This window comes from Neofelis nebulosa, chromosome 3, assembly GCF_028018385.1.
Source record: "Neofelis nebulosa isolate mNeoNeb1 chromosome 3, mNeoNeb1.pri, whole genome shotgun sequence".
Taxonomy (NCBI): domain Eukaryota; kingdom Metazoa; phylum Chordata; class Mammalia; order Carnivora; family Felidae; genus Neofelis; species Neofelis nebulosa.
The window spans coordinates 50701180-50726103 of record NC_080784.1 but is presented as its reverse complement, the minus strand read 5'-3'; the positions used below and the strand labels follow the sequence as shown (position 1 = coordinate 50726103).

The 24924-nt window shown below is 41.2% G+C and overlaps 1 protein-coding gene across 8 annotated transcripts in view; it reads left to right on the top strand.

The window, feature by feature from the left end:
• Positions 1 to 24924, top strand: part of NUGGC (nuclear GTPase, germinal center associated) — a 55357-nt gene that overhangs the window by 11278 nt on the left and 19155 nt on the right. For all 8 annotated transcript variants that reach the window (XM_058720767.1, XM_058720762.1, XM_058720765.1 and 5 more), the window contains 8 exons: positions 2409 to 2513; positions 3127 to 3235; positions 4052 to 4274; positions 4756 to 4986; positions 9118 to 9327; positions 15103 to 15278; positions 16839 to 16857; positions 17152 to 17241. In XM_058720767.1, the coding sequence (XP_058576750.1) occupies positions 2409 to 2513; positions 3127 to 3235; positions 4052 to 4274; positions 4756 to 4986; positions 9118 to 9327; positions 15103 to 15278; positions 16839 to 16857; positions 17152 to 17241 (1163 nt within the window). The remainder of the gene's footprint in view (positions 1 to 2408; positions 2514 to 3126; positions 3236 to 4051; positions 4275 to 4755; positions 4987 to 9117; positions 9328 to 15102; positions 15279 to 16838; positions 16858 to 17151; positions 17242 to 24924) is intronic.

The following is a 24924-nucleotide window of genomic DNA, read 5'->3' as shown; positions in this document are numbered from 1 at the left end:
TGTGAATGGGCAAGGTAAGGCCCCTGGAATCATTTCAGGCACTGTTCTTAGAAGGGGAGATGTAGGGTGAATCCCCTTGGAGTCAGTGAGGTCAGCCTCCCTCCCTAGAAGGCTGGTGTAGGGTCCCTGGAGCCAAGGAGAGAGCCTTCCCTAGGAAGATGCAGGAAAGTAACCCCTGTGTGTAGAGAACAGGATGTATCACATGTATTTCCTCACTCACAGGGGATGAAATCCCTTAGGGGCAAGGAAGGTAGGGTTTCTGGGTCAGTGGGGTGGTGGCTAGCGCTGAAAGAGTGGAATTGTTCAGCTTGGAAGAGCCATGGCAGTCTCTGGCAACCCTCTGGATCAGCAATGAACCTGTATCTTGTGTTAGGTGGCTGGGGATCAGTTTTTTAAAGTGACACCTTGTGGCAGCAAGAAGTAACAGCGGCAGTAGACTAGGTTTACTTCTTTGGCTTGCCCCCACCCAACCTTACTGCTCTTTTTCTTGGGTGATTCAGTGTAAAATGCTGGGAAAGGGGAGGGAGTGCTTGAGCAATTACAGGGAATGAGAAGAGATGTGGCCAGTTCAGGCCAGTTCATTCCAGTTACAATTTAAATAGAAATACTACCCTTAAATGGTCTAAGTCCAAGATAGACTACTTTCTCCTTTCCAAGTGGTTTTTCATTTTAGCAATTGAAGCAAAAGTTTCACATCCTGCTGTTTTGTCTGACTTCCTAGCCTTTGCTTTAGTTGAGGAATAAGCTTTCAAGCTTTTATCAGATTTCTTGCCAGTTCCTGTAAAATTGAAATGAAGGCCATGGATACATGGGCATGTCCCTTGTTTTATGCATGTGGCTAAGATGTGCAAATATCATTCACACAAAAGATTTCCTGAGTTACAAAGTTGAGATCAAGGCCCGACATCCTTTAGTTTCCACACACAGATACCTTCTTGTAGCACAGACTAAAGTATTCATCAGCCTGTAGCTTGTCTAAGGTCCTGAGTGGTATATTCTTTTCTTCTCTGCCTCTTCCTTCTCCAGCTCCAACCACTGAGCCAGCAACTTGGTATTTAATTCTAATGCGGTCCTTAAACTAAGGCATGATGAAATCTTTGAGTTGAGCTGAGTTAAGAAGTTAGAATGTCTCAGATAGAGGGTCTGAAATACAAGCTCTTTCAACACCCTGTCACTGCATGAGCATATGAGGTGGCAGAGATTCCAGGTTTGGCAAACAGCACCTTTCTGCACTGCAGTACTTTATGGGGTGTGAGCTAGCTCCAGGACATGGCAGGATTTGTTCTGGAAGCCATAAGGCTGAGCAGAGAGGGAAGGCTGGCTGGACTATCTGGAAGACCTGCTGTCTGGAGCCCAGTAGTGGAGGCTGTGCCTTGCAGGTTGCTCTCCTGGGTCCTGATGTGAGCCTTCTTCTCTGTGGTTCTTCAGGGAATATGACCTCCCAATATCATGCTCAGCTTTGGGGGCTCATACCCTTCCATGAGCCATGACTCTTGAGGATCAATTCTTCAGGTTCATCTCATGGCCATTTCCCAAGGCACGAGCTAATCCCAGGAGCACTGGGTTAGGATCATTTCCAATGACCTTGACTCCAAAGACCCACTTATTGCCCTTTTCTAACCATGTAGATACTGCCAGGGGGTATTTTCTAAAACTCATCCAGAACACAATGTTTTGGTTGTACCCTTTCCAGAGAATTATGGACCCTACCAGCCCTTCACTTCATAACCAAAGGAAGCCCATTAAAGTGAATAAATCTTGGGAGAACTACAAAGTTTTGCTTCATGGGGATTTCTATTCTTATTTGTGTAAGGAAGCAGCTGCTAATGACTTTCAGTGAGGAAGGGGGAAAATTCTCCCAAATTTAATCTCTGAAGGGCGTGCACTGGTAGAACATCCTCCTGAATTATTACATTGCGTATATTTTTGTCAGCCCTCTCATCTCATAGATGGTCAAGAAATGGTTTGCCCTGGTCATGTGGCCGATTCTTTCCTCTGCATTCTGCTCCTGATCAATTTCTTTCCCAGTTTGAAACGACCTCCCAGAGGCCTTTCTTCACCCCACACTTAGTCCTCTCTTGGGTTTCTCTGTACACAATTGGCATATAGTGAAGAATATCCAGCCATTTTGGCTTCTTAGGGTTTCCAAACTTGTCATTTAATGTCAACATATGTTCTGGGGAGATATTTTGGACTCTGCACTTCAGATCTAGATGAGAAGTTCTGTGACTCCAGGAAGTAGGGACCAGACTGGAACGGCCCAATGGTGCCTGCTTCTGGAATGACTTTACGCTTACAGAGCTGGCAGGAGCCTTCTTAGATTCTTTGGGTTTGTGTGTTGATAGAGGTCAGGCAAGTATACTATGCCCCAGGATCTTTAATTTTATATAATCTCTGTTTATCTCTAGTTGATGATGATTTATTTAAAGAGCCAATGAAAAAAAGAAGACGTTCAGATAGAGACCAGCGGCTCCGAGCATTTCCCTCCGTGGAACAAAGTGCTCTTAAGGAATGTGAGTGTCATGAAACTGCTGTGGAGCTTGTTTTAATGTGGCTCTGTCCTTTTCCAAATGTGTCAAAATGCTCAAGGGAAGAGAAGGTCAAATTGGAAAGAAGGATGAAACATAGTCAAATCATCCTGATCCAGAAAAGGGGGCTTCAGAGTCTCTGCAGAGATCTATAATTTGACAATTCATCTGTAGGAGTCTCTGGATAGGAGGGCTGTTATCAGAATAACCTCTTCCTGATTAGAACAAAGATTGTGAAAATGGTTGATTTGGTACCTTGGTGAGTATTAATATGATGGCCTTGCAAGTTTTCTTTTTATGACCACAGGAGAGAAGAATCTAGAAGGGCTATAACCCATGACAAAGCCTATACTGACTTCTATAACAAGGAGTTTCAGAGCAGGCTAGCTCCTTGAGAGGCTTTCACAATCAATAATTGCCATCTCCCATGAACTAGTATCTGTAGTGTCAGATAACTTGCTTTCATGTTTAATTGGCTTTTCATTTCATTTCTTTTTTATTCCCTTTCTCTGACGTATTGAGCACATTGCTCTTTTGGAGACCTAGTACTTGATCCCTGCCAGGTACATCCCAGGTAATACATCCCTGTTGATTCCAGATGAAAAACTGGAGTCACGGACCAGAAGGGTTTTGAGCAATACTTATCAGAAACTTATTCATTCTGTCTTCCTGGATGACAGCATTCCTAATGGAGTCAAGTATCTCATGTGAGTCTGATATCAGCTATCATAAAATCTTCCTTCCATGTCTTTCCTTATGTTACTGTAGATGCTTTTCTCCAACAATGAAAAGGAATTTTCAATTAGAAACTAAGGAAAGGAGGCTAAAAAGTTATATAGCTATGGGCTATTATTGTTTATACTGATAGTTGACATTCATTGGGTTGCCACTGTTGCTAGATAACCTGCTAAGTACATATATCAAATTTCATTTAATTGTCCCAATACCCTATAAAGCAGGAACTATTTGTATCATCCCAGTTTTACTGAAATTGTGGTTTAGAGAGGCCAAGAAGACATTGACCAAAATCACACTGTTGGTAAGTGAAAGGGCATGAATCCAATCCAAGCTGTGTGAAACTTTAGCCTGTGCCCTCAACTGCTGGGCTCAGATGACTAGAGGGACTTGATTGGTGACAGGGCTGAATCTCCTGCTCAATAAGACTCTGTGTTGCTCTCAGCAATACTTTACCTCTGCCCAAACTTTATATCTAGGAACCAGACTATGTAATTTCCACAGGACACAAGCAAAATTGCTTCATACCTATATAGGAATTACAGAGCTTGTATAGAATTATCATTTCCAAGTAATGGTACTTACTTTTTGCATAATATTTTTTGATCCTCGTGACAACTATGTAGTAAACAGGAACTAATATTCTCCTTTGATCAAGAAAATAGTGGAGACTCAAAAAGATGTACGACTTGCCTAGGATTCGAACTCAGGTCCTTCATGTTCTGTTTTGATGCTCTTCCCACTGTGCTTTGCTGACCATGACAATGTACACTTAAAAACCAATCTAGAAACAGACTACTTGCCTTGATTGAAAAACCATCATTGGACCCAATCTACATTGGATTATTTGGAAGCACAGGGGCTGGGAAGAGCTCCCTGATCAATGCCATCATCCAGCAAGCAATGTTTCTACCAGTGTCTGGAGAAAGTATATGTACATCATGTATTGTACAAGTGAGCTCAGGCTGCTGTGAACAATACGAGGCCAAAATCCACCTTCTCTCTGACCAAGTAAGTGTCTCCTTCCTTCCTTGCTTCCTTCCTTCCTGTTTACCCTTCCTGTTTTTCTCTCTCTCCCTCCTCTCTTTCCTCCTTCCCCCTCTTCTTTCCTTCCTTTTCTCTCTTTCCTTCTCCCTCTCATTTAGAGATTAACATGATATTCTTTGTAAATAGAATTTAGGCCTTTGTTAAATGGAAAGAACATAGTACAGAATGAGAAAGCTCAGTGGAGCGAGATGGGGGTTTTAGCCCGCATCCTGTCACTATTGTTATGGGACTTTGGGCAAGCCATTTCCCTCTTTGGCTCCCCATTTCCTCACTGACAAAACAAGGGGTTTGGATTGGATGATCTCTTGTTGGATTAAATGATTTTAGATTTCCTGAATATGAAGTCTCCTCCTGCCACCCACTCCCCAGAGCAGTGGCCTCCTCCCTTTGTCGTGGTTTTCTGTATCTGTGTGTTGAGGGGCTTGGCCCTGCTCTCCCTTGGCAGGAGTGGAAGGAAGAGCTGAAGAACTTGACTACACTCCTGCACAGGACAGAGGAACTGGACAGAGAAGAAGCAGATGCATGGGACAGGGATGATGCAGTGGAGGAAGCCATTTGGAAGCTACAAATGCTTTATGGAAATGGGGCGGAAAGGAAGAACTATGAAGAGTTACTAAGGGCAAAGCCCAAAGGAAAGATTCCCACATCCAGAATCATCACCCTCAAGGCAGAAGAGGTAGCTTCAAGATTTTTTTCTTTATTTTATCATGTGTCTCAAGTATAATAATTGAATCCATTTAGGAGATTTGCTCAAGGCATGGTGTTTTTATTGGAAATAAGTTGATACCCAAATCAGAAGCATCCCTGACCAAGTTCTTTTTAGTTATTTATGGCTGTCAAATGAGAAATTTTAGTGTCTGAATGGGAGATCTTTTGTGCACAGGAAAGACTATTTATAGTTGCTTGAGGATTAATTAAGGATGCTTTGGGCTGCAGATGTTAAAAAAAAAAACACCCCATTTACAATGGCTTAAATGAATAAGGATTTATTCATTTTCTCACATAAGAGTCTGGAAGCGGTTGAGTTTGTGGGTTGGTTCAGTGGCTCAACAATATCAAGATCAACACCTCCTGAGTTCCCTTGGCCGTTCATCATACTTGTTGCCTCATAGTCACAAGATTGCTACTGAGGTGCTAGACTTCACAGCTGGCTTCATGGCAGAAAGAAAAGGATAAAAAGTTGGCATCAAACACATCTCCCCTTTCCTTGGAAAGTAAAAGATTTCTCAAAAACACCCCCAACAAATTTCTGGGTAGATTTTTTTTCAGAACTGGCCTCTGGTTCGGGCACATGGCCTTTCCTAGCTGAAAGGGAGTCTAAAGCAAGAAGCAGATGTGTTGCGATTGGCTGCCCAGACAGACAGACAAACACTATTCAGCTAGCACAGACAGAGGACAGGATGGATATTGGATATAGTAGAACAACTCTCTCCTCACTTTTATAATCAATATCCATCTTATTAAATTACATTTCATTGTAAATTTAAGACTTGTAGAACTAATGTGTAACTTATTGAAATTATATATTTAAAACCTAGGTTTTTTTTTTTTGTTTCTTAAAATTCATTTTTAAAATGTTGCTATTCTATTTATAAATCCGGCATTTTTTTTTTGTATAAAATAAGAACAATTACTTACACTTGTTCTAAAATTTAGCATTCAATTACATCCTAAATTTAACATAGCAAATCCTCCTTAAATAGCTCACACTACTTATATAATTAATCAAATTTCCTTAGACTTTATATTATAGTTCAAATTTAATATATTCAGTTCTCTCAAAAATTTTTAAAGACTTTGCCAGGCACACTTAGAAGTCAAATAAATGAAATCTTTCAAGTCACTTAGCTCTTGTATAGCTAGGAAATCAACAAATATAATAGTCACTTTTTATATTTAAATGGGTATTACTGTTCAGAATAATTACACTCCTAATGTCTAAAACATAGACTGAGCATGTCCAAAGAAATACAATGATTATAAAACTGATTACTTTATCTGCATACACACAACTTAACACCAACTAACTTACACCAAGGTATCAGTATCTATTTCTTCAATATTCTGTATTTAGAAATATCCCTTCCCAGTGTTACAAATTTAGGGTTGAAACAAGGAGTGGAAATATTCATTGAAACACAATTACATCTCAGTGAGTGAGGGCACAGATTGGGTTTGTGTCCGAGGTTCCAGACTACAATGAAGGAAGCTGAGTCTGCCTCCTAGAATGATTTATCCTGAGCCAGTTTATTGGGTTGAGCCTTCTTACACAAAGGGACTTCTCAAGCCCATGTTTGTTCTTTCACATTGCCCTTAATGTATCTGCTTTATTACTATTTTTTAATGTTTATTTACTTTTGAGAGAGAGAGACACACAGCATGAGCAGGGGAGGAGCAGCCTGAGAGGGAGACACAGAATCCGAAGTGCGCTCCAAGCTCTGAGCTGTCAGCACAGAGCCCAACGTGGGCCTCGAACTCACAAACTGTGAGATCATGACCTGAGCTGAAGTCAGCTGCTTAACCGAGTGAGCCACCCAGGTGCTCCTCTGCTTTATTTTTAAATATCTTAAAGAACTTTTATCATCATTTCTTTCACAATTTCCTGTTATTTGATTAGAATTGATGAATTCTGTGACTCCCTACACACATTGCATCAAATCCCTTGATTTAAACCCAACTCTTTTAAGAATTTCCAGTTTTGGGGCACCTGGGTGGTTCAGTCCGTTAAGCGTCTGACTTCGGCTCAGGTAGTGATCTCAAGGTTCATGAATTCAAGCCCTACATCAGGCTCTCTGCTGTCACCATGAAGCCTGCTTCAGATCCTCTGTCCCCCTCTCTCTATGCCTCTACCCCACTCATTCTCTCTCTCTCTAAAAAATAAATAAACATTAAAAAAAATTTCCATTCTTATCTTTCTTTCATGATTATTCTATAGATGTTTATTAACAATGACCACCAGGGACACCTGGGTGGCTCAGTTGGTTAAGCATCTGACTTCAGCTCAGGTCATGATCTCATGGTTGGTGAGTTCAAGCCCCGCGTCGGGCTCTGTGCTGACAGCTCAGAGCCTGGAGCCTGCTTCGGATTCTGTGTCTCCCTCTCTCTCTGACTTTCCCCTGCTCATGCTTGCTCTCTCTCAAAAAATAAATAAACATTGAAAACAAAACAAAACAAAACAATGTGCACCATACATCCCAAATCTCCCGTCCTTTGAAGTGGTAGCCCAGTAAAGATTTGCTGCCACACACATAGTTGCTGGCCTGAATGTGTCACTGTCTCAAGATATGTTTAGGTAGAAGAAACAATGGGCTGAGAACAATTCCCCATCCCACTCACCATCATTAAAACATTCTGGAAATGCCTACATGTCAAGATATTTCTTGTACTACGAGGAGAAATTTTAAAACCCAGATCAATTTTTAATTTGGCAAATATGGTCACCATATCACTATCAATTTTCTGTAGTTGGGGACTTCTGGTAATCCAAATGTTTGTATTAGCCATGTGGGAAGAATACTCTGTCTCCAGAATTTAGATTGCATATTAATTGATGTGGTTTTGGAGTAGGGGGGGGGGGTTGTCTGGAGCCGATGACCAAGAAAGAATTCTTGAGATATCTTTGGTGCAAAAAGGTGATTTTATTAAAGCATGGGGACAGGAAGAAGCAGAAAGAGCTGCATTCTAAGTGTGAGGAGTGGCTGATTATATACCTGGGAGTTGGGGGAGGTAAGGGAAAGGGGTGTTTCCAAAAGGACTTGCATATGTTAAAGAAGATTCGCAAGATACTGGAGGCCTAGCTATTGTCAAGCTAATGTTTTTTCTCTAATAATACATTAACATTAAGACAGTAGGGAGTTCCTAGAGGAATGAATGTTTTACTCTGCCTACCTCAAGTATTTGTCAATGGGGTGCAGGTTATAAGGAAATTTGACTTTACCATTTCCTTCTTGCCTTTGTTCCCCATATCACTATGGAGGGGAGGGGAATGTTAGGCCTCCAGGAAACTGAGTCTATAGGTTTCTGGAGGTTAAGCTATTGATAAGATTGCCTTTTTCTTGTAATTTACTAAGACATTTATAAACTGATGGAGACTCATGTCCTGCATGGCTGTGATCTCTATCAGGTAACCATATGTTTTTTGCCTTCCCTTCGTTCTTGGGCAGCCAGGAGTGGCTGAAGAATATCACACATATCCCACCAGAGGGGTGTGGGGGGGGAGGTGTTGTGAGGTATTAGCTTGTGCTTTGCCCTCAGCTTGCCTTTGGTTCCCTGATCATTAATCACATTAATTTTAGAATCAAAACGGGAGGTGCCTGGGTGGCTCACTTGGTGAAGCATCTGACTCTTTATCTCTGCTCAGGTCATGATCTCAGGGTTTCTGGGATCAAGCCCCACATCAGGGTCTGCACTGACAGTGCAGAGCCTGCTTGGGATTCTCTCTCCATCTCTCTCTGCACCTCGGCCACGCACACTCTCTCTCTCAAAATAAGTTAGAAAAAACTTAAAGAAAAAAGGAACTGAAAAGGAATTTAGAAGATGAAATTATTATCCAGTGAAACTATAGCTTTACTGAAGCTCTGTTCTAACTGACTGTGGTTTCTTCATCTGTAAATTAAGGAGCTTGCACTTTCTGATCTCCAGGGTCCTTTCTGGCTCTTGAAAACTGGATAAGGTCTTCTGGTGCCCATTGTCCAGTGCTGCTTCTTACCACTATTGGTGTACCTTCACTGAACCTGGATCATAGGCGATCCAGGACAGAGGAGCTGGGAGAATGTCTGGTGTGTGTGATTGTGTCCTTCTTCCTCAGGCAGAAGAGCTGTCTGTCAAGCTGGACCCTTACATCCGGACGCACAGGAGAGACTTGGATGGCGAATCAGCTGAGACACAAATTTGGCCCTTGATCAAACATGTGGAAGTGACTCTTCCCAAATCAGAGATGATACCAGAAGGGGTTGTGCTGGTGGACATTCCAGGCACCGGCGACTTCAACAGCAAGAGGGATGAGATGTGGAAAAAGGTGATTCTCTTTCACGTAGCTTCATGTCCTCTTTGCTTAACTCCTCCACCCTTTCTAAAGCAACCAAGGGGTTTTATGAGCTCACTGGAGTTAAATTCTTCTACTTTCTAGGTTCTAAGCCTCAGGGCAATGGCAGGATGTGTGTGGCCAGAGACACTGGGGAGAGACGAATCATGAGGCAGACCTGGAAGTTAGAACAAGAGTGTGTGATCAGGAGAAGGACCAGCAATAGATTGGTCTAGAAGGAAGCAGAATAAATACAGACAGAGGGGGAAAGGGAGGCCAAGAGTTGAGTACAAGGTAGAGAAGCTTACGGTCCAGCACCAAGAAATGAGGAGGCTGCTACCGTGTGTAGTTGCAAGGAACAGAGACCTGCTGAAGCAACCCCAAGTTAAGAGGCTAATCGGAAGAACATCAAAGGATCTCATGAGACACAGCCAGGCCTCAGGGCCACCTATCAGGATAAAAGCAGCTATTTTCTCTCTCTTCTTCTACATGGCTCTTGTGACTGTTTCTCTGTGCAGTTCTCTGCAGAGCCCTGCTTTTCTCTTAGTTTTCTCTACTTAGCCCTTAGGATCCATATTGTGAAAAATGACCACCTTAACCCTGTCTTTAAATGGAATTGTAGTTCATATGCCTACAACTCTCTGACTATAGTCTCTATGCCTTTTAGTTCAAATTCCTGAGGAGGAAAATGGGATCGATTACTGCCTAGCTAACTTAATCTCTGGATTAAGCATCTATCTTTAGTGCATGCGGTCAGCTGTGCTGAAGGTGATGGTTGAAATGAAAGTCTACCCCTTCAACCAAAACTTGGGTAGGGGTTCAATTCCTGGCAAATGAAATTAGAGCTGGCCAGGACCTCCAGATATGTCTACAGCCAGAGTAAAGCATTGGGGTAGTTAGATCTGTACCTAATGATTAGAGGTTGAAATATTTTAAAGAATTTATCTCTTTGTTCATTTCCTTTTCATTCATCAAACATGTATAATATGTAAGACAATGTGCTTTGCACTGAGGATGCAAAGATTATAGCTAATAATAATAATAATAATATACCAAGCATTTACTTTGTGCTAGGTACTATTCTCAGTGAAATAATTTGCCCTTTAGCACACTGGGGATTTTAATAAAGGCAAGATGGCTTAAGAGCCTTTCTGCTCTTAAACTCCACTGTAATCCTATATGGTTAGACAAAGCTAAATTAAAAGATGCAGAGCATGACCTTTAATGTTAAGAAACATGTGTGTGCATGCACATTGTGTGTGTGTGTGTGTGTGTGTGTGTGTGTGGTGTTAATAAATGTACAGCAAAAGTAGAAACCTGCCTTTAGGAAGGATACACACCCAACTGTTAACAGGAATTTCTGTGATTACCAGCACTCTTTACTACATACACCCCCATATTTTTTGTATATTGCATGAACATGTATTATCTTGACAGCTAAAAAGATGAAAGCAAAATAAAACAATGTTGAATGGGAAACAGAGCCTTCCTGCAAGGGGCTTAGAGTCTAATAGGAGAGAAGAAACCCACAGATGTCAAAATCCACAGCAGAAAGTGATGTAAGAGAAGTCCAAGGTGCTATGAACACTCACAGATAGAAATTACCTCCAAAAAGAGACCTCATTCCTTCAGCGAACACCCACTGAGCATCTACTCAATTCTGTATTGGGTTTTGGATAGAGAGAGACAAAGTCCATGCCCTTGGGAGTCCTATAGTCCAGAAGAGAATCAGTTAGTCGTATTAATTAACAAACCACATTACTTAAAAAGGAGAGCAATAGTAATGAATTCTTTTCTTTTTGTAATTGTGTTTGTTTTTAAATGCTTTACTACAAACCAATGTATGAACACCAATTCTCAATAACATCAATATACTTGAAAATTTATGTAAATGTGTAAATATTTATTTAGTATAACACAGTATAGTATAGAATATGATAGTATTATATGTGATTTAAAATAAAGAATAAGTGAACAAAAATGGAGTCATGTAAAATGGAGACTACAAATCCAGATGTCTATTTGGATGTGCATTAAACATATGGGATTTTTTAAATCAAAATATATTTTATTTATTTATTTTTCAGTAATAGAATTTAGTGATTCATCATTTACTTATAACACCCAACCAGTGTCCTCCTTAATGCCCATCACCCATTTACCCCATCCCCCCACCCAACACCCCACCAGCAACCCTCAGTGTGTTCTCTGTATTTAAGAGTCTCTCATGGTTTGTCTCTTTCTCTGTTTTTATGTTTTTTTTGCTTCCCTTCCCTTATGTTCATCTGTTTTTTATCTTAAATTCCACGTATGAGTGAAATCATGTGATATTTGTCTTTCTCTGACTAACTTATACACTCTACACTAGCTTATACACTCTAGTTCCATCCACGTTGTTGTAAATGGCAAGAATTCATTCTTTTTCATCACTGAGTAATAGTCCATTGAATGAATATATATATATACACATATATGTATATATGTATATATATGTATATGTACATATATATGTATATATGTACATGTATATGTACGTGTATATGTACATATATGTATATATGTGTGTGTATATATATATATATATATATATATATATATATACACACACACACACCACATCTTCTTTATCCAATTAATTCTTTTTGGATGAGAGGGAAACTTCAGAGAGGGCACTTAAGCCCAGCTATCACCAGAGAAGATTGTTGAGAATGGGACCACTGAGCACTATTGTAGGCCAGGGAGCAGCAAAGACCCAGAGGAATGAAGGAGCCACGTGTTGTGGGAAGCATGAGTCTTCCTGGGTGGCTGGAGGAAACAGGTGTGGGGTGGAAGGAGAGAGGCACAGAAGACAAGTTTGGAAAACTTAGGGATGGGCTTAAATACTACCCTTCCTGGGGAAGCTCAAAGGATAAGAAGGACTGGAGCATGTGATAGAGAGAGAAAGGGTGTCTTTAGGCAGAAGGAGCTCAGGAGCACAGGGGTGAGACATAAGACTGGAGCTGGAAGGGGACTGGGAAGGAGGGCTGGTATCGGTAAGTCATGAGCAACCCAGCACTGTAGAAGGATCCACTGGAGGATTTGTGCAGGTTTGTGCTAAATGAATGACTGAGGGCTGCAGAGCTCTGGACTGGATTTGAGTCAAGATCAGGATGATAGACTCAGGATGACAGCTTACAGATAATCAGCCTATGCCTGGATTTTACAGATAAGGAAATAAAGGCTCAGAGAAGGGAAGTAATTTGCCCAAGACCGCACAACTACTGAATGGCAGAATTTGAACCAGAGAGCAGGTTCCTACCTTCCCAGCTGAGGCTCTGTGTCTCCCCACAGGACCTCCCCTAACAGTTCTTTAAGATAAAGGCAGTCCCAGTGTCCTTCTCCTTGGTGGTCCGCTCAGGCCCGACCATGAGGGCCTTTGTTTCTACAGGGTCTCAGCTCTTGGAGTGGAATTGCCAACCTTGGCTAGTTCCAGGCTGGGTCCCGGGAGCAACAGCCTAGGGAGGCGGCTAGCCTCTCTCACCGGATGGAGCCATGGTTGCTGCCAGTTATGATACTCTGGGAAGCCAATCAAAGGCCACTCAGAACAGAGGAGCCAGCAGATCTGGCTCAGAACACCCGCTCTGAGGAGGTCCGGTTAAAGTGAAGGGACTGTTCCCAGCCTGCTCTGCTTGGCCTCAGCTCCCCTGCATTCTTGTGGTTTTGTGATATTCTCTCACAAGGAGTTACTAAAGACTCCCCTCTTTTCAGGGAGAACAGAACACCCTGCCCCCTCCCCTGTCTCTCCAGCTGCCAGCCTTGCCTTCCCTAAACTAAGAGTATTATGAATTTACATGTCCCTGGCTGCCACTTTGAAGTCCTGAGACTTTAGGCGTGTCACTTGAGCTGTGAGGCCTGTTCTCATCGCGGGGAGGGAGGATGTGGGGGTGGCTGTGGTACCACCACTCCTAAGCTCAGTTGCTCTAGGTTTGCTTTTTTGTGTCTTCTGCAACTCCAACTTTACCAAATCCCGGCAGCCAGAGCCTCTTGTAGGGTCTGAGACTTACAGGCCTCTTCTTATGTTAATAAACATTTATTAAGCACCTGCAGTTTGCCAGGACTCGGGAATACGAAGGTACAAGAGGCCCTGCCCTTCAGGAGTTTGGGGTCTGCTACTCTACAGTGTTCCACAGCCTGAGTGAATAGCTTAGTAGCTTCCCTAGTTAGATTGTAATTTGGGAAGTAGGAGGGAGCTGTTGATTTTACTTTCCTGCCTAAATGTGAGTCCATCCACATAGGGAGGAAGTTCAGGACCCATAGTCGTGTGGCCTTAAACTGGTCTTTTGCTTCTTGGGGCCTATTATCTTCTCTATAAAACAGTGATGTTTGTCTAACTCTAGAGATTTATGGTTTTAAAATAATGATCCATGAACAGAGGGTAGGTGATGTGGTGCAGGTGGGGGGCCTCTAAACCCTCCACCTCCAGTTCAACTAAAGCAGTTCAATTTTTAAAAACCAATTGGAATTCTTCCTCAGCTTTCATTTGAAAAAAGCCTCCACTGCTAAAAACAAACTCAAAACCCACTACTCTAGGTCAAGATTTCTCAGGCTCAGCTGACATTTTGGGCCAGATAATTCTTTGTTGTGGGGTGCTGACCTGGGCATGGAAGGATGTTTATAGCATCCCTGGCCTCCACCCACTAACACCAACGCCAAGTCATAACAATTAAAAATGTCTCCAGAGACTGCCATTCTCAGGTACAGAGTTGCCCTGAGTTACGAACCATTGGCATAAAGCAAAATGATGATTTAATTAGCAAATCACAAACTTGTTACACCTTTATGTGCAAAGTGCTGTCCTGAGGAACCTCAAATAAACTCAGTCCCTGAGCTGGAACAACTTTTCATTTATATGGAGAAGTAAGACCAGTGAAATAATATACCAAGAGAAATGTCACAAGGCAACACATAAAACCTGTCCCATAAAAGTTGCATAGCTAATAGAGCAATGATATTAATCATAAATTGTAATTTCGTGCTCATTGGCCTTTGCAACTTGAATCATAAGGTTTCTGGCTCCTTGCCTCCACATGGTGGCAGTGTGCTGAATAGGCAGGGGCAGTCAAATATCAAAATGATGCCCTGTGGTGATAACTTTGGGGGCAATGCATGACCAGAACCAGTTCTGGAAAAACAATAATTTTCCCTAGAAGACAGCTGAGGTAAAGCAAGCCAGTGATGGATCTGGGACTGGAGGTCTGATTTCTTGAATTCTGTCAATCACTAATGCCACAGACATCTATGAAGCCTCTATTAGGGCCAAGCGCTGTACTGGAGGTGATGTAGATTCCAAGCTGTAAAGTGTAGCCACTTCTCATCAGGTCCCTTGCGGTTGCAGGGCGGCGGGGAGTGTGCAAAGAACTGATCCTGTACAATAGCTCTGTGAGGTACAATGGCAGGTAAGTCCAGGTGCTTGCTGTAGGATACAGAGGAGGGGGGGCCAACCCACCCTCAGGTGGCTGTTAGCAGTCTCAAAGAGCAGATGGAAGTCAAGCAGAGGCTGTGTGGCAAGTGCAAAGGTCCTGAGAGATAAAAGAGCAGGTCACACCTGAGAAACTTCGAGAAGCTCAGTCTGGCTGGTACATGGAGAGTGCCGTGGGGAGAGGTGAGAGGTGGGACTGGCAAAGAGATGGGGCAGAACATGGAGGCCACAAATGATACATGAAGAGACCACGTCCTCTACAACTGAGACACCATTTATGTTCTTAAACCTGTTGTGGTTATGTTTCACAGACCATTGATAAGTGCTCAGTGATCTGGCTGATCAGTGACATCGAAAGAGTTTCTGGAGGGAGAGCCCATGAAGACCTTTTGAATGAGAGCATCAAAGCCTGCCAAAGGGGCTTCTGCAGGGACGTTGCCCTGGTGGTCACCAAGACCGACAAACTCCACCTGCTGGAGTATCTAAGGTACCATGCTGGGTTTGTAGGCCTGTGGGCTTTCCTCCATGGGCCCCGACTACTGTAACAACAGAGCCTTGACCCCTGGGCATTTCAGACTTAGAGAAGTGACTGCTGCGGATGAAAGAGGAGTCTGGGTGGCTTCCTGGGACATCAGGACCCTTGAGCAGATTGTCTTGGGAATCTAAACCGTTGGGGACCCTCCTCCAGTGAAGCTGCTTAATACTCAATAGGCTGTGGCCTATATAGCTCCAGGGGAGCCACTCATGTATATGAGATGCAAAGAGCACCTCCTGGAGGTGTGCAGTGTGATGGTCCTCCCCGCCCCCCACAGATACGGAAGTGTAGATGCCCCCACGGCTAGTTGGCACTTTGTATAGTACTGTCTGGCATGGTACAGCTTTGAAGTGTCAGATTCTGTTTCAGATTTTAAGCCCTTTTGGAGCAAGTTCTCCAAGTTTCAGAACTTTGGCCAAAAGTAGCAGGATTCTTACAGAGTCATACTCAGACAAAATTTTAATGGAAGGTAAGCATTTTAGAGTTTAATAGATGTTAAAATGTCCTGATTTTCATGTAGACCTCTGTACCCCCATACCCAGGAGAGCTATAATTTATTTTCTATATGGCACACTTTGAAGGTGGAAAGGAGGTGTTATTAACTCTTACAGAGAAGCAGCTGGTATAAACTGGTCTGTCCTGGGTGCACGGGGCATATGGTCACCAGATGTAACATTGTTAGTGCTTCTCTGCTCTAAAAAGAGGATCTCTACCTGTCATCTCCCCCACACCCACTGAAACTTGAATTCTCCAGGAATTCACTAAGCAGAGACAACTTCCTGGATGAAGAAATAGGCCAAGGCTTTTCCTCCAACTTCTCACTTTCATGGCCTAGGTTGGAACTTCAGCTTTGTTTGTTTTCCCCCCTGAAGATTCCCTTCACCCCACCCCACCCCCATAATAGTATCTCCAGTTCTCCCTTCCCATGCCAGTTCTGCAACTAAACATAATTCAGTCAAACTTATGAAACCTTTATTGAGCATGGTGGTAGGGGCTGCAGATTCAGAGAGGCATATTGCCTAGTCACTGAGATCACTGACTTAAAAGAGGGTTAAAGATTATAAGAGAAGGACACACTGGGGCACCTGGGTGGCTCATTCGGTTAAGTGTCCAACTCTTGATTTCAGCTCAGATCGTGATTTTGTGGTTTGTGAGATCGAGCTCGGTGCTGACAGTGCTGAGCCTGCTTGGGATTCTCTCTCTCTGCTCCTCTTTCTCTCTCTCTCTCTCAAAATAAATAAATAAACATTTAAAAAAAAAATAAGAGAGGGACAAAGTACTATGGGAGAGACTGGGCCAGTGGGCGAGGTCACGGAAAATTCTACCACCAGCAAAACATTGAGAAATAAAGACACTTTTTTCAAATGGACCCTGGAGGTGGATCAGAAGAGGGAACATGTGGACCAAAGAAAGTGTATGCAAAGGTATTAAGGTATATACTGCTCTCAGGGAAAGTTGAAAGACTGCCATGACACACAATAAGTTAAGTAATTGTTATAATTTTCATTTCAGGGAAAGAAAAGTGGGAAATGTAAGTATGGACTACTTTTATTTTTATTTTTATTTTTTGAGCTCTGTTGGGATATAATTGATATACAAAAAGTGCACACGTTTAATGTAAACATCTTAGTGAGTTTGGACATATGCGTGAACTAGTTATTTTTAAATAATACTTTTCATGATTAATATTATAAAATTTGAGCACATGCACACTTGTCTGGGCCAAACGAAGATACATTGCCAAAAGAGATGTGCGTCTTATCGCTGTATCGCTCTTGATAACCCTGGACTCTTTGCCACGCTTTCCTTTCTCTTCCCAATCTAGCAAGCTATTCAGAGTCAGCGAGAGGCCGTTTTAGAAAGAAATGAAGTGATAAAACTACAAAGGAATAGAATTCTCAAGGAAAAACTAAAGGTGAGTTAACAGATTTGCCTATGTATTTTTTTCTGTTTTCAACCACTCACATTTGTCTATTTGGTCTTGCATTGTAGCTATGCCAAAAGCTTTGGAGTAGACAGTTTGGACTTAACTTAGTTCTACTGATGAATAACTTTGTGACCTTAGGCAAATTACCATTCCTCTCTGAGCCTCCACTTTCTCATCTGTAAAATTGGGAAATGATAGTATCTACCTCCTGTGGTTGTTGGAAGGATTGAATGAGCATATGGTCTACTGAGAAATATGAGCAGGTAAAATCAGAGATCACCACACTGTTTGAGGGTGATCCGCTGTAGGAATGCATTGAATGCTGAGGGAAACACAGAAAGATGCACGGATCACACTGGCAGTCCAGGGCAGGTGGGGTGGTGGGGTGGTGCTGCAGAGAGGTGCAGGGAAAACTCACACTCTTGAGCAGAATTTTAAAGAGCCAGTAGTCGTTAGTAAGATGAACAAGCGAGAGAAAGGGCCTTCTGCAAGAGGTTTGGGAGATAAAGTCTGAGCTGTGTTTGTCAAACTTGAGAAATTGTTCTGCGGGAATCTTGGTGTTTTGTTAAATTATTTTTGTTATTCTATCACAGAAATCGTTATAAACATAAAACTCCTTACTGTAATAGTCTCTTACTACTATAAAACTGAAACCAATTTTAAGATAAAATATTAATGAAACACAGAAGTGGTACATCAGGGTTAGTATAATGTGATAGATGTTTTTGGTTTTGCTGAAACTAAATCTTCAGTGCTGGGTAATAGTGAAAACATATGGCCTGCTGTCCAGTTCCATATTTAATTGCATTCCATATTTTGAATTCAATTACGTTGATGCAGAAAATCATCTGATGTACAGTGTGGAGCTGAAACTTTCAAAGCTTTTGTTTCTAATTCAGAATAGTCAGATTTCATACTCAAGCCAAAATCTTTGACCAAGCAATTCTTGAATACTGGTTTTAATGAGGCAATAACTGAGGAAAGCTGTTCCTATTCTCTTTAATTGTTCTTGTTGGCATTACAGAAATATGCATTTAATGAGTGCCTGGTCATATTGTTTCTGGAAACAAAAACACAAAATACTTCAATACACAATCCACAACTATATTTATTGCTAATAATGCTAATGATAAATTTATTGCTAACAAATGCTAATAAATGTTGGTGCATATGAGATGGGGTCTGTACAACAGTGAGCCAGCTTGCGGGGTAACTGCAGTTCTGACTATTACGGTCAAGTCCTTTTGAGGTCTGCACACCCTCACCTCTGACGGCCAGACCATCTGATGGCCTTAATTCTCCAACCACTTTACTTCAGTCTGACTTAATACGAAAGCTTAACTTGTACTGTATGCCTTCTCATGGAGCAAATTTAATGTTAGTCATAGAAAATATGAGACACAAGTTGATTGTAAGATAGTCATTTGTATAGATGTCCATGCTTATTTTTTATTATAAAAATAAAAATTAGGAAACAATAGTATAGGAAAAATGACGGACCCCCGGAGGCTACATTTATGGACCTCAATTTGGAAATGCTATGTATTTTAGAAAGATTGTTATTAAGTAAAATGGATGGGGGAGGGGCGAGTGAAGGTTGGATCTGGGGAGACCAGTTTTAGGTTGTTCCTGTAATCAAAGCTGGAAGCGCTAAGAGCCTGAACTAGGCAGTCACTGTAGGACTAGAGGAGAGGAGATGCATTCAAGAGATGTTAGGGAGCTCACATCTATATGTCTGGATGACTAATTGTATGTGGCAGGTGGAAGAGAGCTGGGTGTTTGCATTCTCACGTATGTCCTTTTACCTACAGTATTTTACCTTTGCTTCAGAGTACCTGTAAAGAAAGCCATACTACTCCCATGTGTCTCCCTTTTACTCTCATGCTGGCAACACTCTCATAATACTTCTTCTTTTAAGTTGAAGTCGTTGATGCACAATATTATATTAGTTTCAGGCATACAGTGTAGTGATTTGACAATTCTATATAGTACAAAATGATCACCACAAAATAAGTCTAGTTACCAGCTTTTATTACAATATACAGTACTATTGACTGTATGCCCTATGCTGTACTTTAAAGCCCCATGACTTGTTTAGTTTGTAACTGCAATTTTGTACCTCCTAATCCCCTTCACCTATTTTGCCCATCCTTCCATCTATCCCCAGTCTGGCAACCACCAGTTTGTTCTCTGTATTTGTGAGTCTGTTTCTATTTTGTTTTGTTTGTTCATTTGCTTTGTTTTTTACATTCCACAAATAAGTGAAATCATATGATAGTCATCTTCCTCTGTCTGACTTATTTCATTTAGTGTAATATCCAGTAGGTGCATCCATGTTGTTGCAAATGGCAACATTTCATTCTTTTTTTATGGCTGAGTAATATTCCACTGTACATATGTATAACCTATCGTTTTTATCCATTCATCCATCAAGAGACACTTAGGTTGTTTCCATATCTTGCCTACTATAAATAAAGTCGCAGTGAAATAGGGGTGCGTATATCTTCTCAAATTAGTGCTTTCATTTTCTTCATACAAATACCCAGAAGTGGAATTGCTGGATCACATGGTATTTCATTTCAATTTTTAATTTTTTCAGATACCTCCATACTGTTTTCCAGAGTGGATGTACCAATTTACATTCCCACCAACAGTGCATGAGGGTTTCCTTTTCTCCACATCCTCCCTAACACTTGTTACTTCTTATATTCTTGATACTTGCCATTCTGACTAGTAAAAGGTGATATCTTGTGGTTGTAATTAGCATTTCCATGGTGAGTAGTGATGTTGAGTGTTTTTCATGTGTCTGTTGACCACCTATATGTTTTCTTTGGAAGAATGTCTATCCAGTTCCTCTACCCATTTTTAAAATTAATTAATTAATTAATTTATTTATTTTAAATTTTAGTTAGTTAACATACAGTGCAATATTGGTTTCAGGAGTAGAATTCAGTGATTCATCACTTACATACAACACCCAGGGCTCATGCCAACAAGTGCCCTCCTTAATGCCCATCACCCATTTAGCCTATCCCCCCACCCCCAGCAACCCTCAGTTTGTTCTCTATCACTAAGTCTCTTGTGGTTTGTTTCCCTCTCTTCTCTCCCCCTTCCCATATGTTTATGTTTTGTTTCTTAAATTCTGCATATGAGTGAAATCATATGGCATTTGTCTTTTTCTGATTGATTTATTTCACTTAGCATAATACATTCTAGCTCTATCCATGTCATTGCAAACAGCAAGATTTCATTTTTTGATGGCTGAGTAATGTTCTATTATATATAAATACCATATCTTCCTTATCCATTCATTAATTGATGGACATTTCCTCTACCCATTTTTAATTGGATTCTTTGTTTCATTTGGTGTGCTCTTTCATGAGCTCTCTATATATTCTGGATATTAACCCCTTATCAGACATATGATTTGCAAATATCTTCTTCCATTCAGTAGGTTGCCTTTTTGTTTTATTGACAGTTTCCTTCTCTGTGCAAAAGCCTTTCAGTTTAATGTAGTCCCAATCATTTATTTTTGCTTTTGTTGTCCTTGCCAGAGGAGATAGATCCAAAAAAATATTGCTAAGACCAATGTCCAAAAGTTTACTGCCTATGTGTTCTTTTAGGAGTTTTATGGCTTTAGGTCTTATATTTAGGTCTTTAATCCATTTTGAGCTTATTTTTGTATACGGTATAAGGAAGTAGTTTAGTTTCATTCTTTTGCATGTAGCTGTCCAGCTTTCCCAATACCATTTATTGAAGAGACTGTGTTTTCCCCATTGTATATTCTTGGCTCTTTTGTTGCAGATTAATTGACCATACAAGCATAGGTGTATTTCTGGCTCTCTATTCTCTTCCATTGATCTGTGTGTCTGTTTTTGTGCCAGTATCATACTGTTTTGATGACTGTAGTTTTGTAGTATAGTTTGAAGTCTGGATGCATGATACCTTCAGCTTTGTTCTTCTTTCTCCAGCTGCTTTCGCTATTTGGGGCCTTTTGTGCTTCCATTCAAATTTTAGTACTTTTTGTTCTAGTTCTGTGAAAAATGTTGTTGGTATTTTGATAGGGATTACATTGAATCTGTAGATTGCCTTGGGCAGTGTGGACATTTTAATGATATTGATTTTTCCAATCCATGCTAACACACTTAACAATACTTCTGATACCCGTAAGGTGCCTGGGTGGCTCAGTCAGTTAAGCGTCCAACTTCGGCCCAAGTAATGATCTCGCTGTCCTTGAGTTCGAGCCCTGCAACAGGCTCTGTGCTGACAGCTCAGAGCCTGGAACCTGCTTCGGATTCTGTGTCTCCCTTTCTCTCTGCCCCTTTTCCACTCATTCTCTGTCTTTTTCTCTCAAAAATAAATAAACATTGAAAAAAATTTTAAAAAAAACAACAATTCTTCTGACACCCATGTTGGGATTTTCTCCCACATCGAGCAATTCTCTGTGACACCAGCAGGGTATCTTGCAATTTAACTCAATCTGACAATATCTTCCAGGACATAGCATCAGATCCGATAGGTTAAGGGCTTAGTCCCACAAGACTGCCCCCTACTTTAAATGCCAGATGCAAACAGTAGGTCCTCAGTTTACTCACAACTTCTGTCTGACTTGGCTGCAAATTGAAGGTCCCCATGACCTTCTCCCCCTTGGGTTTGATTATTTGCTAGAATAGCTCACAGAATGCAATGAGAGAATTACTTACATTTACCAGTTTTTTTGTATAATAAAGGATATGATAAAAGATACAGATGAAGAGATCTATAGGGAAAGTTCTGAGAGGTTCCCAAATGCAAGAACTTCTGTCGCTGAAGAGTTGGAGCATATCACCCTCCTGATATGTGGATGCATTCACCAACCTAGAAGCTCTCTGAACCCCATATTGTTGGGGTTTTATGGAGGCTTTCTCACATAGGGCATCATCAATTACTCTATTTCTATCCCCTCTACCCTCTCTGAAAAATGGGGGGTGGGGCTGAAAATTCCAAACTTCTAATAGCTTGATCTTTCTGTGACCAGCCCCCACTCAGGAGCTCACCCAGAGTTGCCTCATCGGAAAAAAAAAAAAAAAAATTCTCCCATCACTTAGAAAATTCCAAGGGATTTAGGAACTCTGTGTCAGGTACTAGAGTCAAAGACCAAATATAAGATCTAGAGATGCTTCAGAGCACTGGGTGACTCAGTTGGTTAAGCGTCCGACTCTTGGTTTCAGCTCAGTTCATGATCTCATGGTTTGTGGGTTTGAGCCCCATGTCAGGCTCTATGCTGACAGTGCAGAGCCTGCTTGGGATTCTTTCTCTCCCTCTCTCTCTCTGCCCCTCCCCTGCTTGTTCTCTCTCTCTTTCTCTCAAAATAAATAAATAAACATAAAAGAAGAATAAGAGATGCTTCTAGTGCTCTTATCACTTAGGAAATGACAATGGTTTTTGGAACTCTATGCTGAAAACTGGGGTCAAAGACTAAACATTAGAACAAAGGATTCTCCTATCACTCCTAATTACAAGGAATTTAGGAGTACTGGGTCAGGAACCAGTGGCAGAGACCAACACATATATATTTCTTATTAATATTACTTATTTTTCTTAGTTTGAAGGTTATAATGGGCTCATGGCTTTTCATAGAATTATTGTGTTCTTTTTGATGTTCAAGTTCATATCTCGGCCAACGGAAGCCCATAATTTAAGCTGGATCTTTTTAGCCTTACCCAGACACTTTTAAAAACATTTTTGCTCTTTGGCAACAACAAAATACTCAGGCCCCTTTTATTTTTCCCTGCCCTAAGACATGGACCTACTACTCTCAAAGACACTTGGGTTTCATTTAGTAAAGAATAATATTAAAAATAAGACTTGGGGTGGTAGGGGTTCATATTAAATGATTTAATACAAGTGAAAGAAGTGGACAGGGTGATATCACTGCAAAATTATTTTAATGACGGAGCTAGAAAAGATAGATGTTTTGAAAATTGAGTCATGATTCGTATTACTGATCTCCAGCTTTGCTATCTTTTTGATGCCGCTTCTATCTAGTATCCCTTCTATTTTTTAAAAACTTTTTTAAAATTTTTTCATTTATTTGAGTGAGAGAGAGAGAGAGAGAGAGAGAGAGAGAGGGAATGAGTGGGGGAAGGCAAGAGAGAGAGGGGGACAGAAGATCTGAAGTGGGCTCTGTGCTGACAGCAGAGAGCCCGATGCAGGGTTAGAACTCAGGAATCATGAGATCATGACCAGAGCCAGAGTTGCTTAACTGATTGAACCACCCAGGTGCCCCTAGTATCCCTTCTATTTTGAGCTACAGGTTTCTTCTCTCTCATATACAAAATATTCTTACAAACTGTGGTAATAAACAATGTGTGTGAATTAACAGTGACTAATCTTTCCATAGGACAATTTGGTGAGTGTCCACTTACCTCTTGCTGTATCCAGCAAGATCGTATCCACCTACCTTCCAGCTGTAACGACATCTCTTTTATAATAAAATGGAACCTGCATACTGTAGTCACTTCACTGGCACCATAAAAATATTTCTCTGCACTATAATAACAAGCACAAAGGTTAACTAATCTTCAATGATTTTTAGAAGAGATATACAAAATTTAGAGCAAGGTTTTAAGTAATGTAAATACCTAGGCACAGCTAGGCATACTTCTTGCTTTCAACTGTTTTAAACCCTACTTAAATTTAATTCCGTATCAATTTTATCTTCCAGTGGAAGATAGTTTCAACTTTCCTAAACTGTTTTCCCAAAGTCAAAACGCTATCAGAAAGGAAAAAAGTTAATTGTGGCAAATCTTCTGTATAATTTCAGCCCTGTCTGCAGTGTGTGAGGCTTCTGGAAGCCTATCCAGGTATATCTATTCCAGCCTTGACTACACGGGCTTACCACTTGCCAGACATGTGGTCTCTGGACTCACTCAGCTCTTCTGTGTCTTTGCATCAGGAAGAGACTGGTGACTCTCTATGGTGTTCTACTGCCCCCAAACCTATGCACACACGTGCACACTTTGTGATTTTTCTCTTTTCTTTTAAGTGAGAAAAATGAAGATTATGGAACAATATTTATGTATACTTCTAGTATTACTTCTCTGTGGTGATGATTTTTCTAATAAAAAAACCCCATTTACTCACATTCTTAATTCCTTGCCATTTAAAACCATCATTTACTTAAACACTACTCTGCTTTTAAACGTGTCTGATTACTCACTAACCACCCAGCTAAGAAATTGTACTTTTTTACACAACCTTTGCCCAGTGTCGTGGTGTTTAGGTAAATATATAACAACCAGATCTCTGTTTAAAAATAAAAGAAGGAGGGGTGCCTGGGTGGCTCAGTCTGTTGAGCATCCGACTTCGACTTGGGTCACGATCTCTCTTGCAGCTCGTGAGTTCGAGCCCCGCGTCAGGCTCTGTGCTGACAGCTCGGAGCCTGGAGCCTGCTGTGGATTCTGTGTCTCCCTCTCTCTCTGCCCTTCCCCACTTGCACTCACTCTGTCTCAAAAATAAATAAACATTAAAAATTTTTAAACAAACAAACAAATAAATAAAAGAAGCAAACCCCAAAAGTCCTGATTTCTAGCACTTGCTGATTCCCACCATTGCCAATTTCAAGCCACCAGGGTAATGTCACTAAAGGTGGAATTGGGGAGAGCCATGTGCCGTGGCTCTCATGTGCTG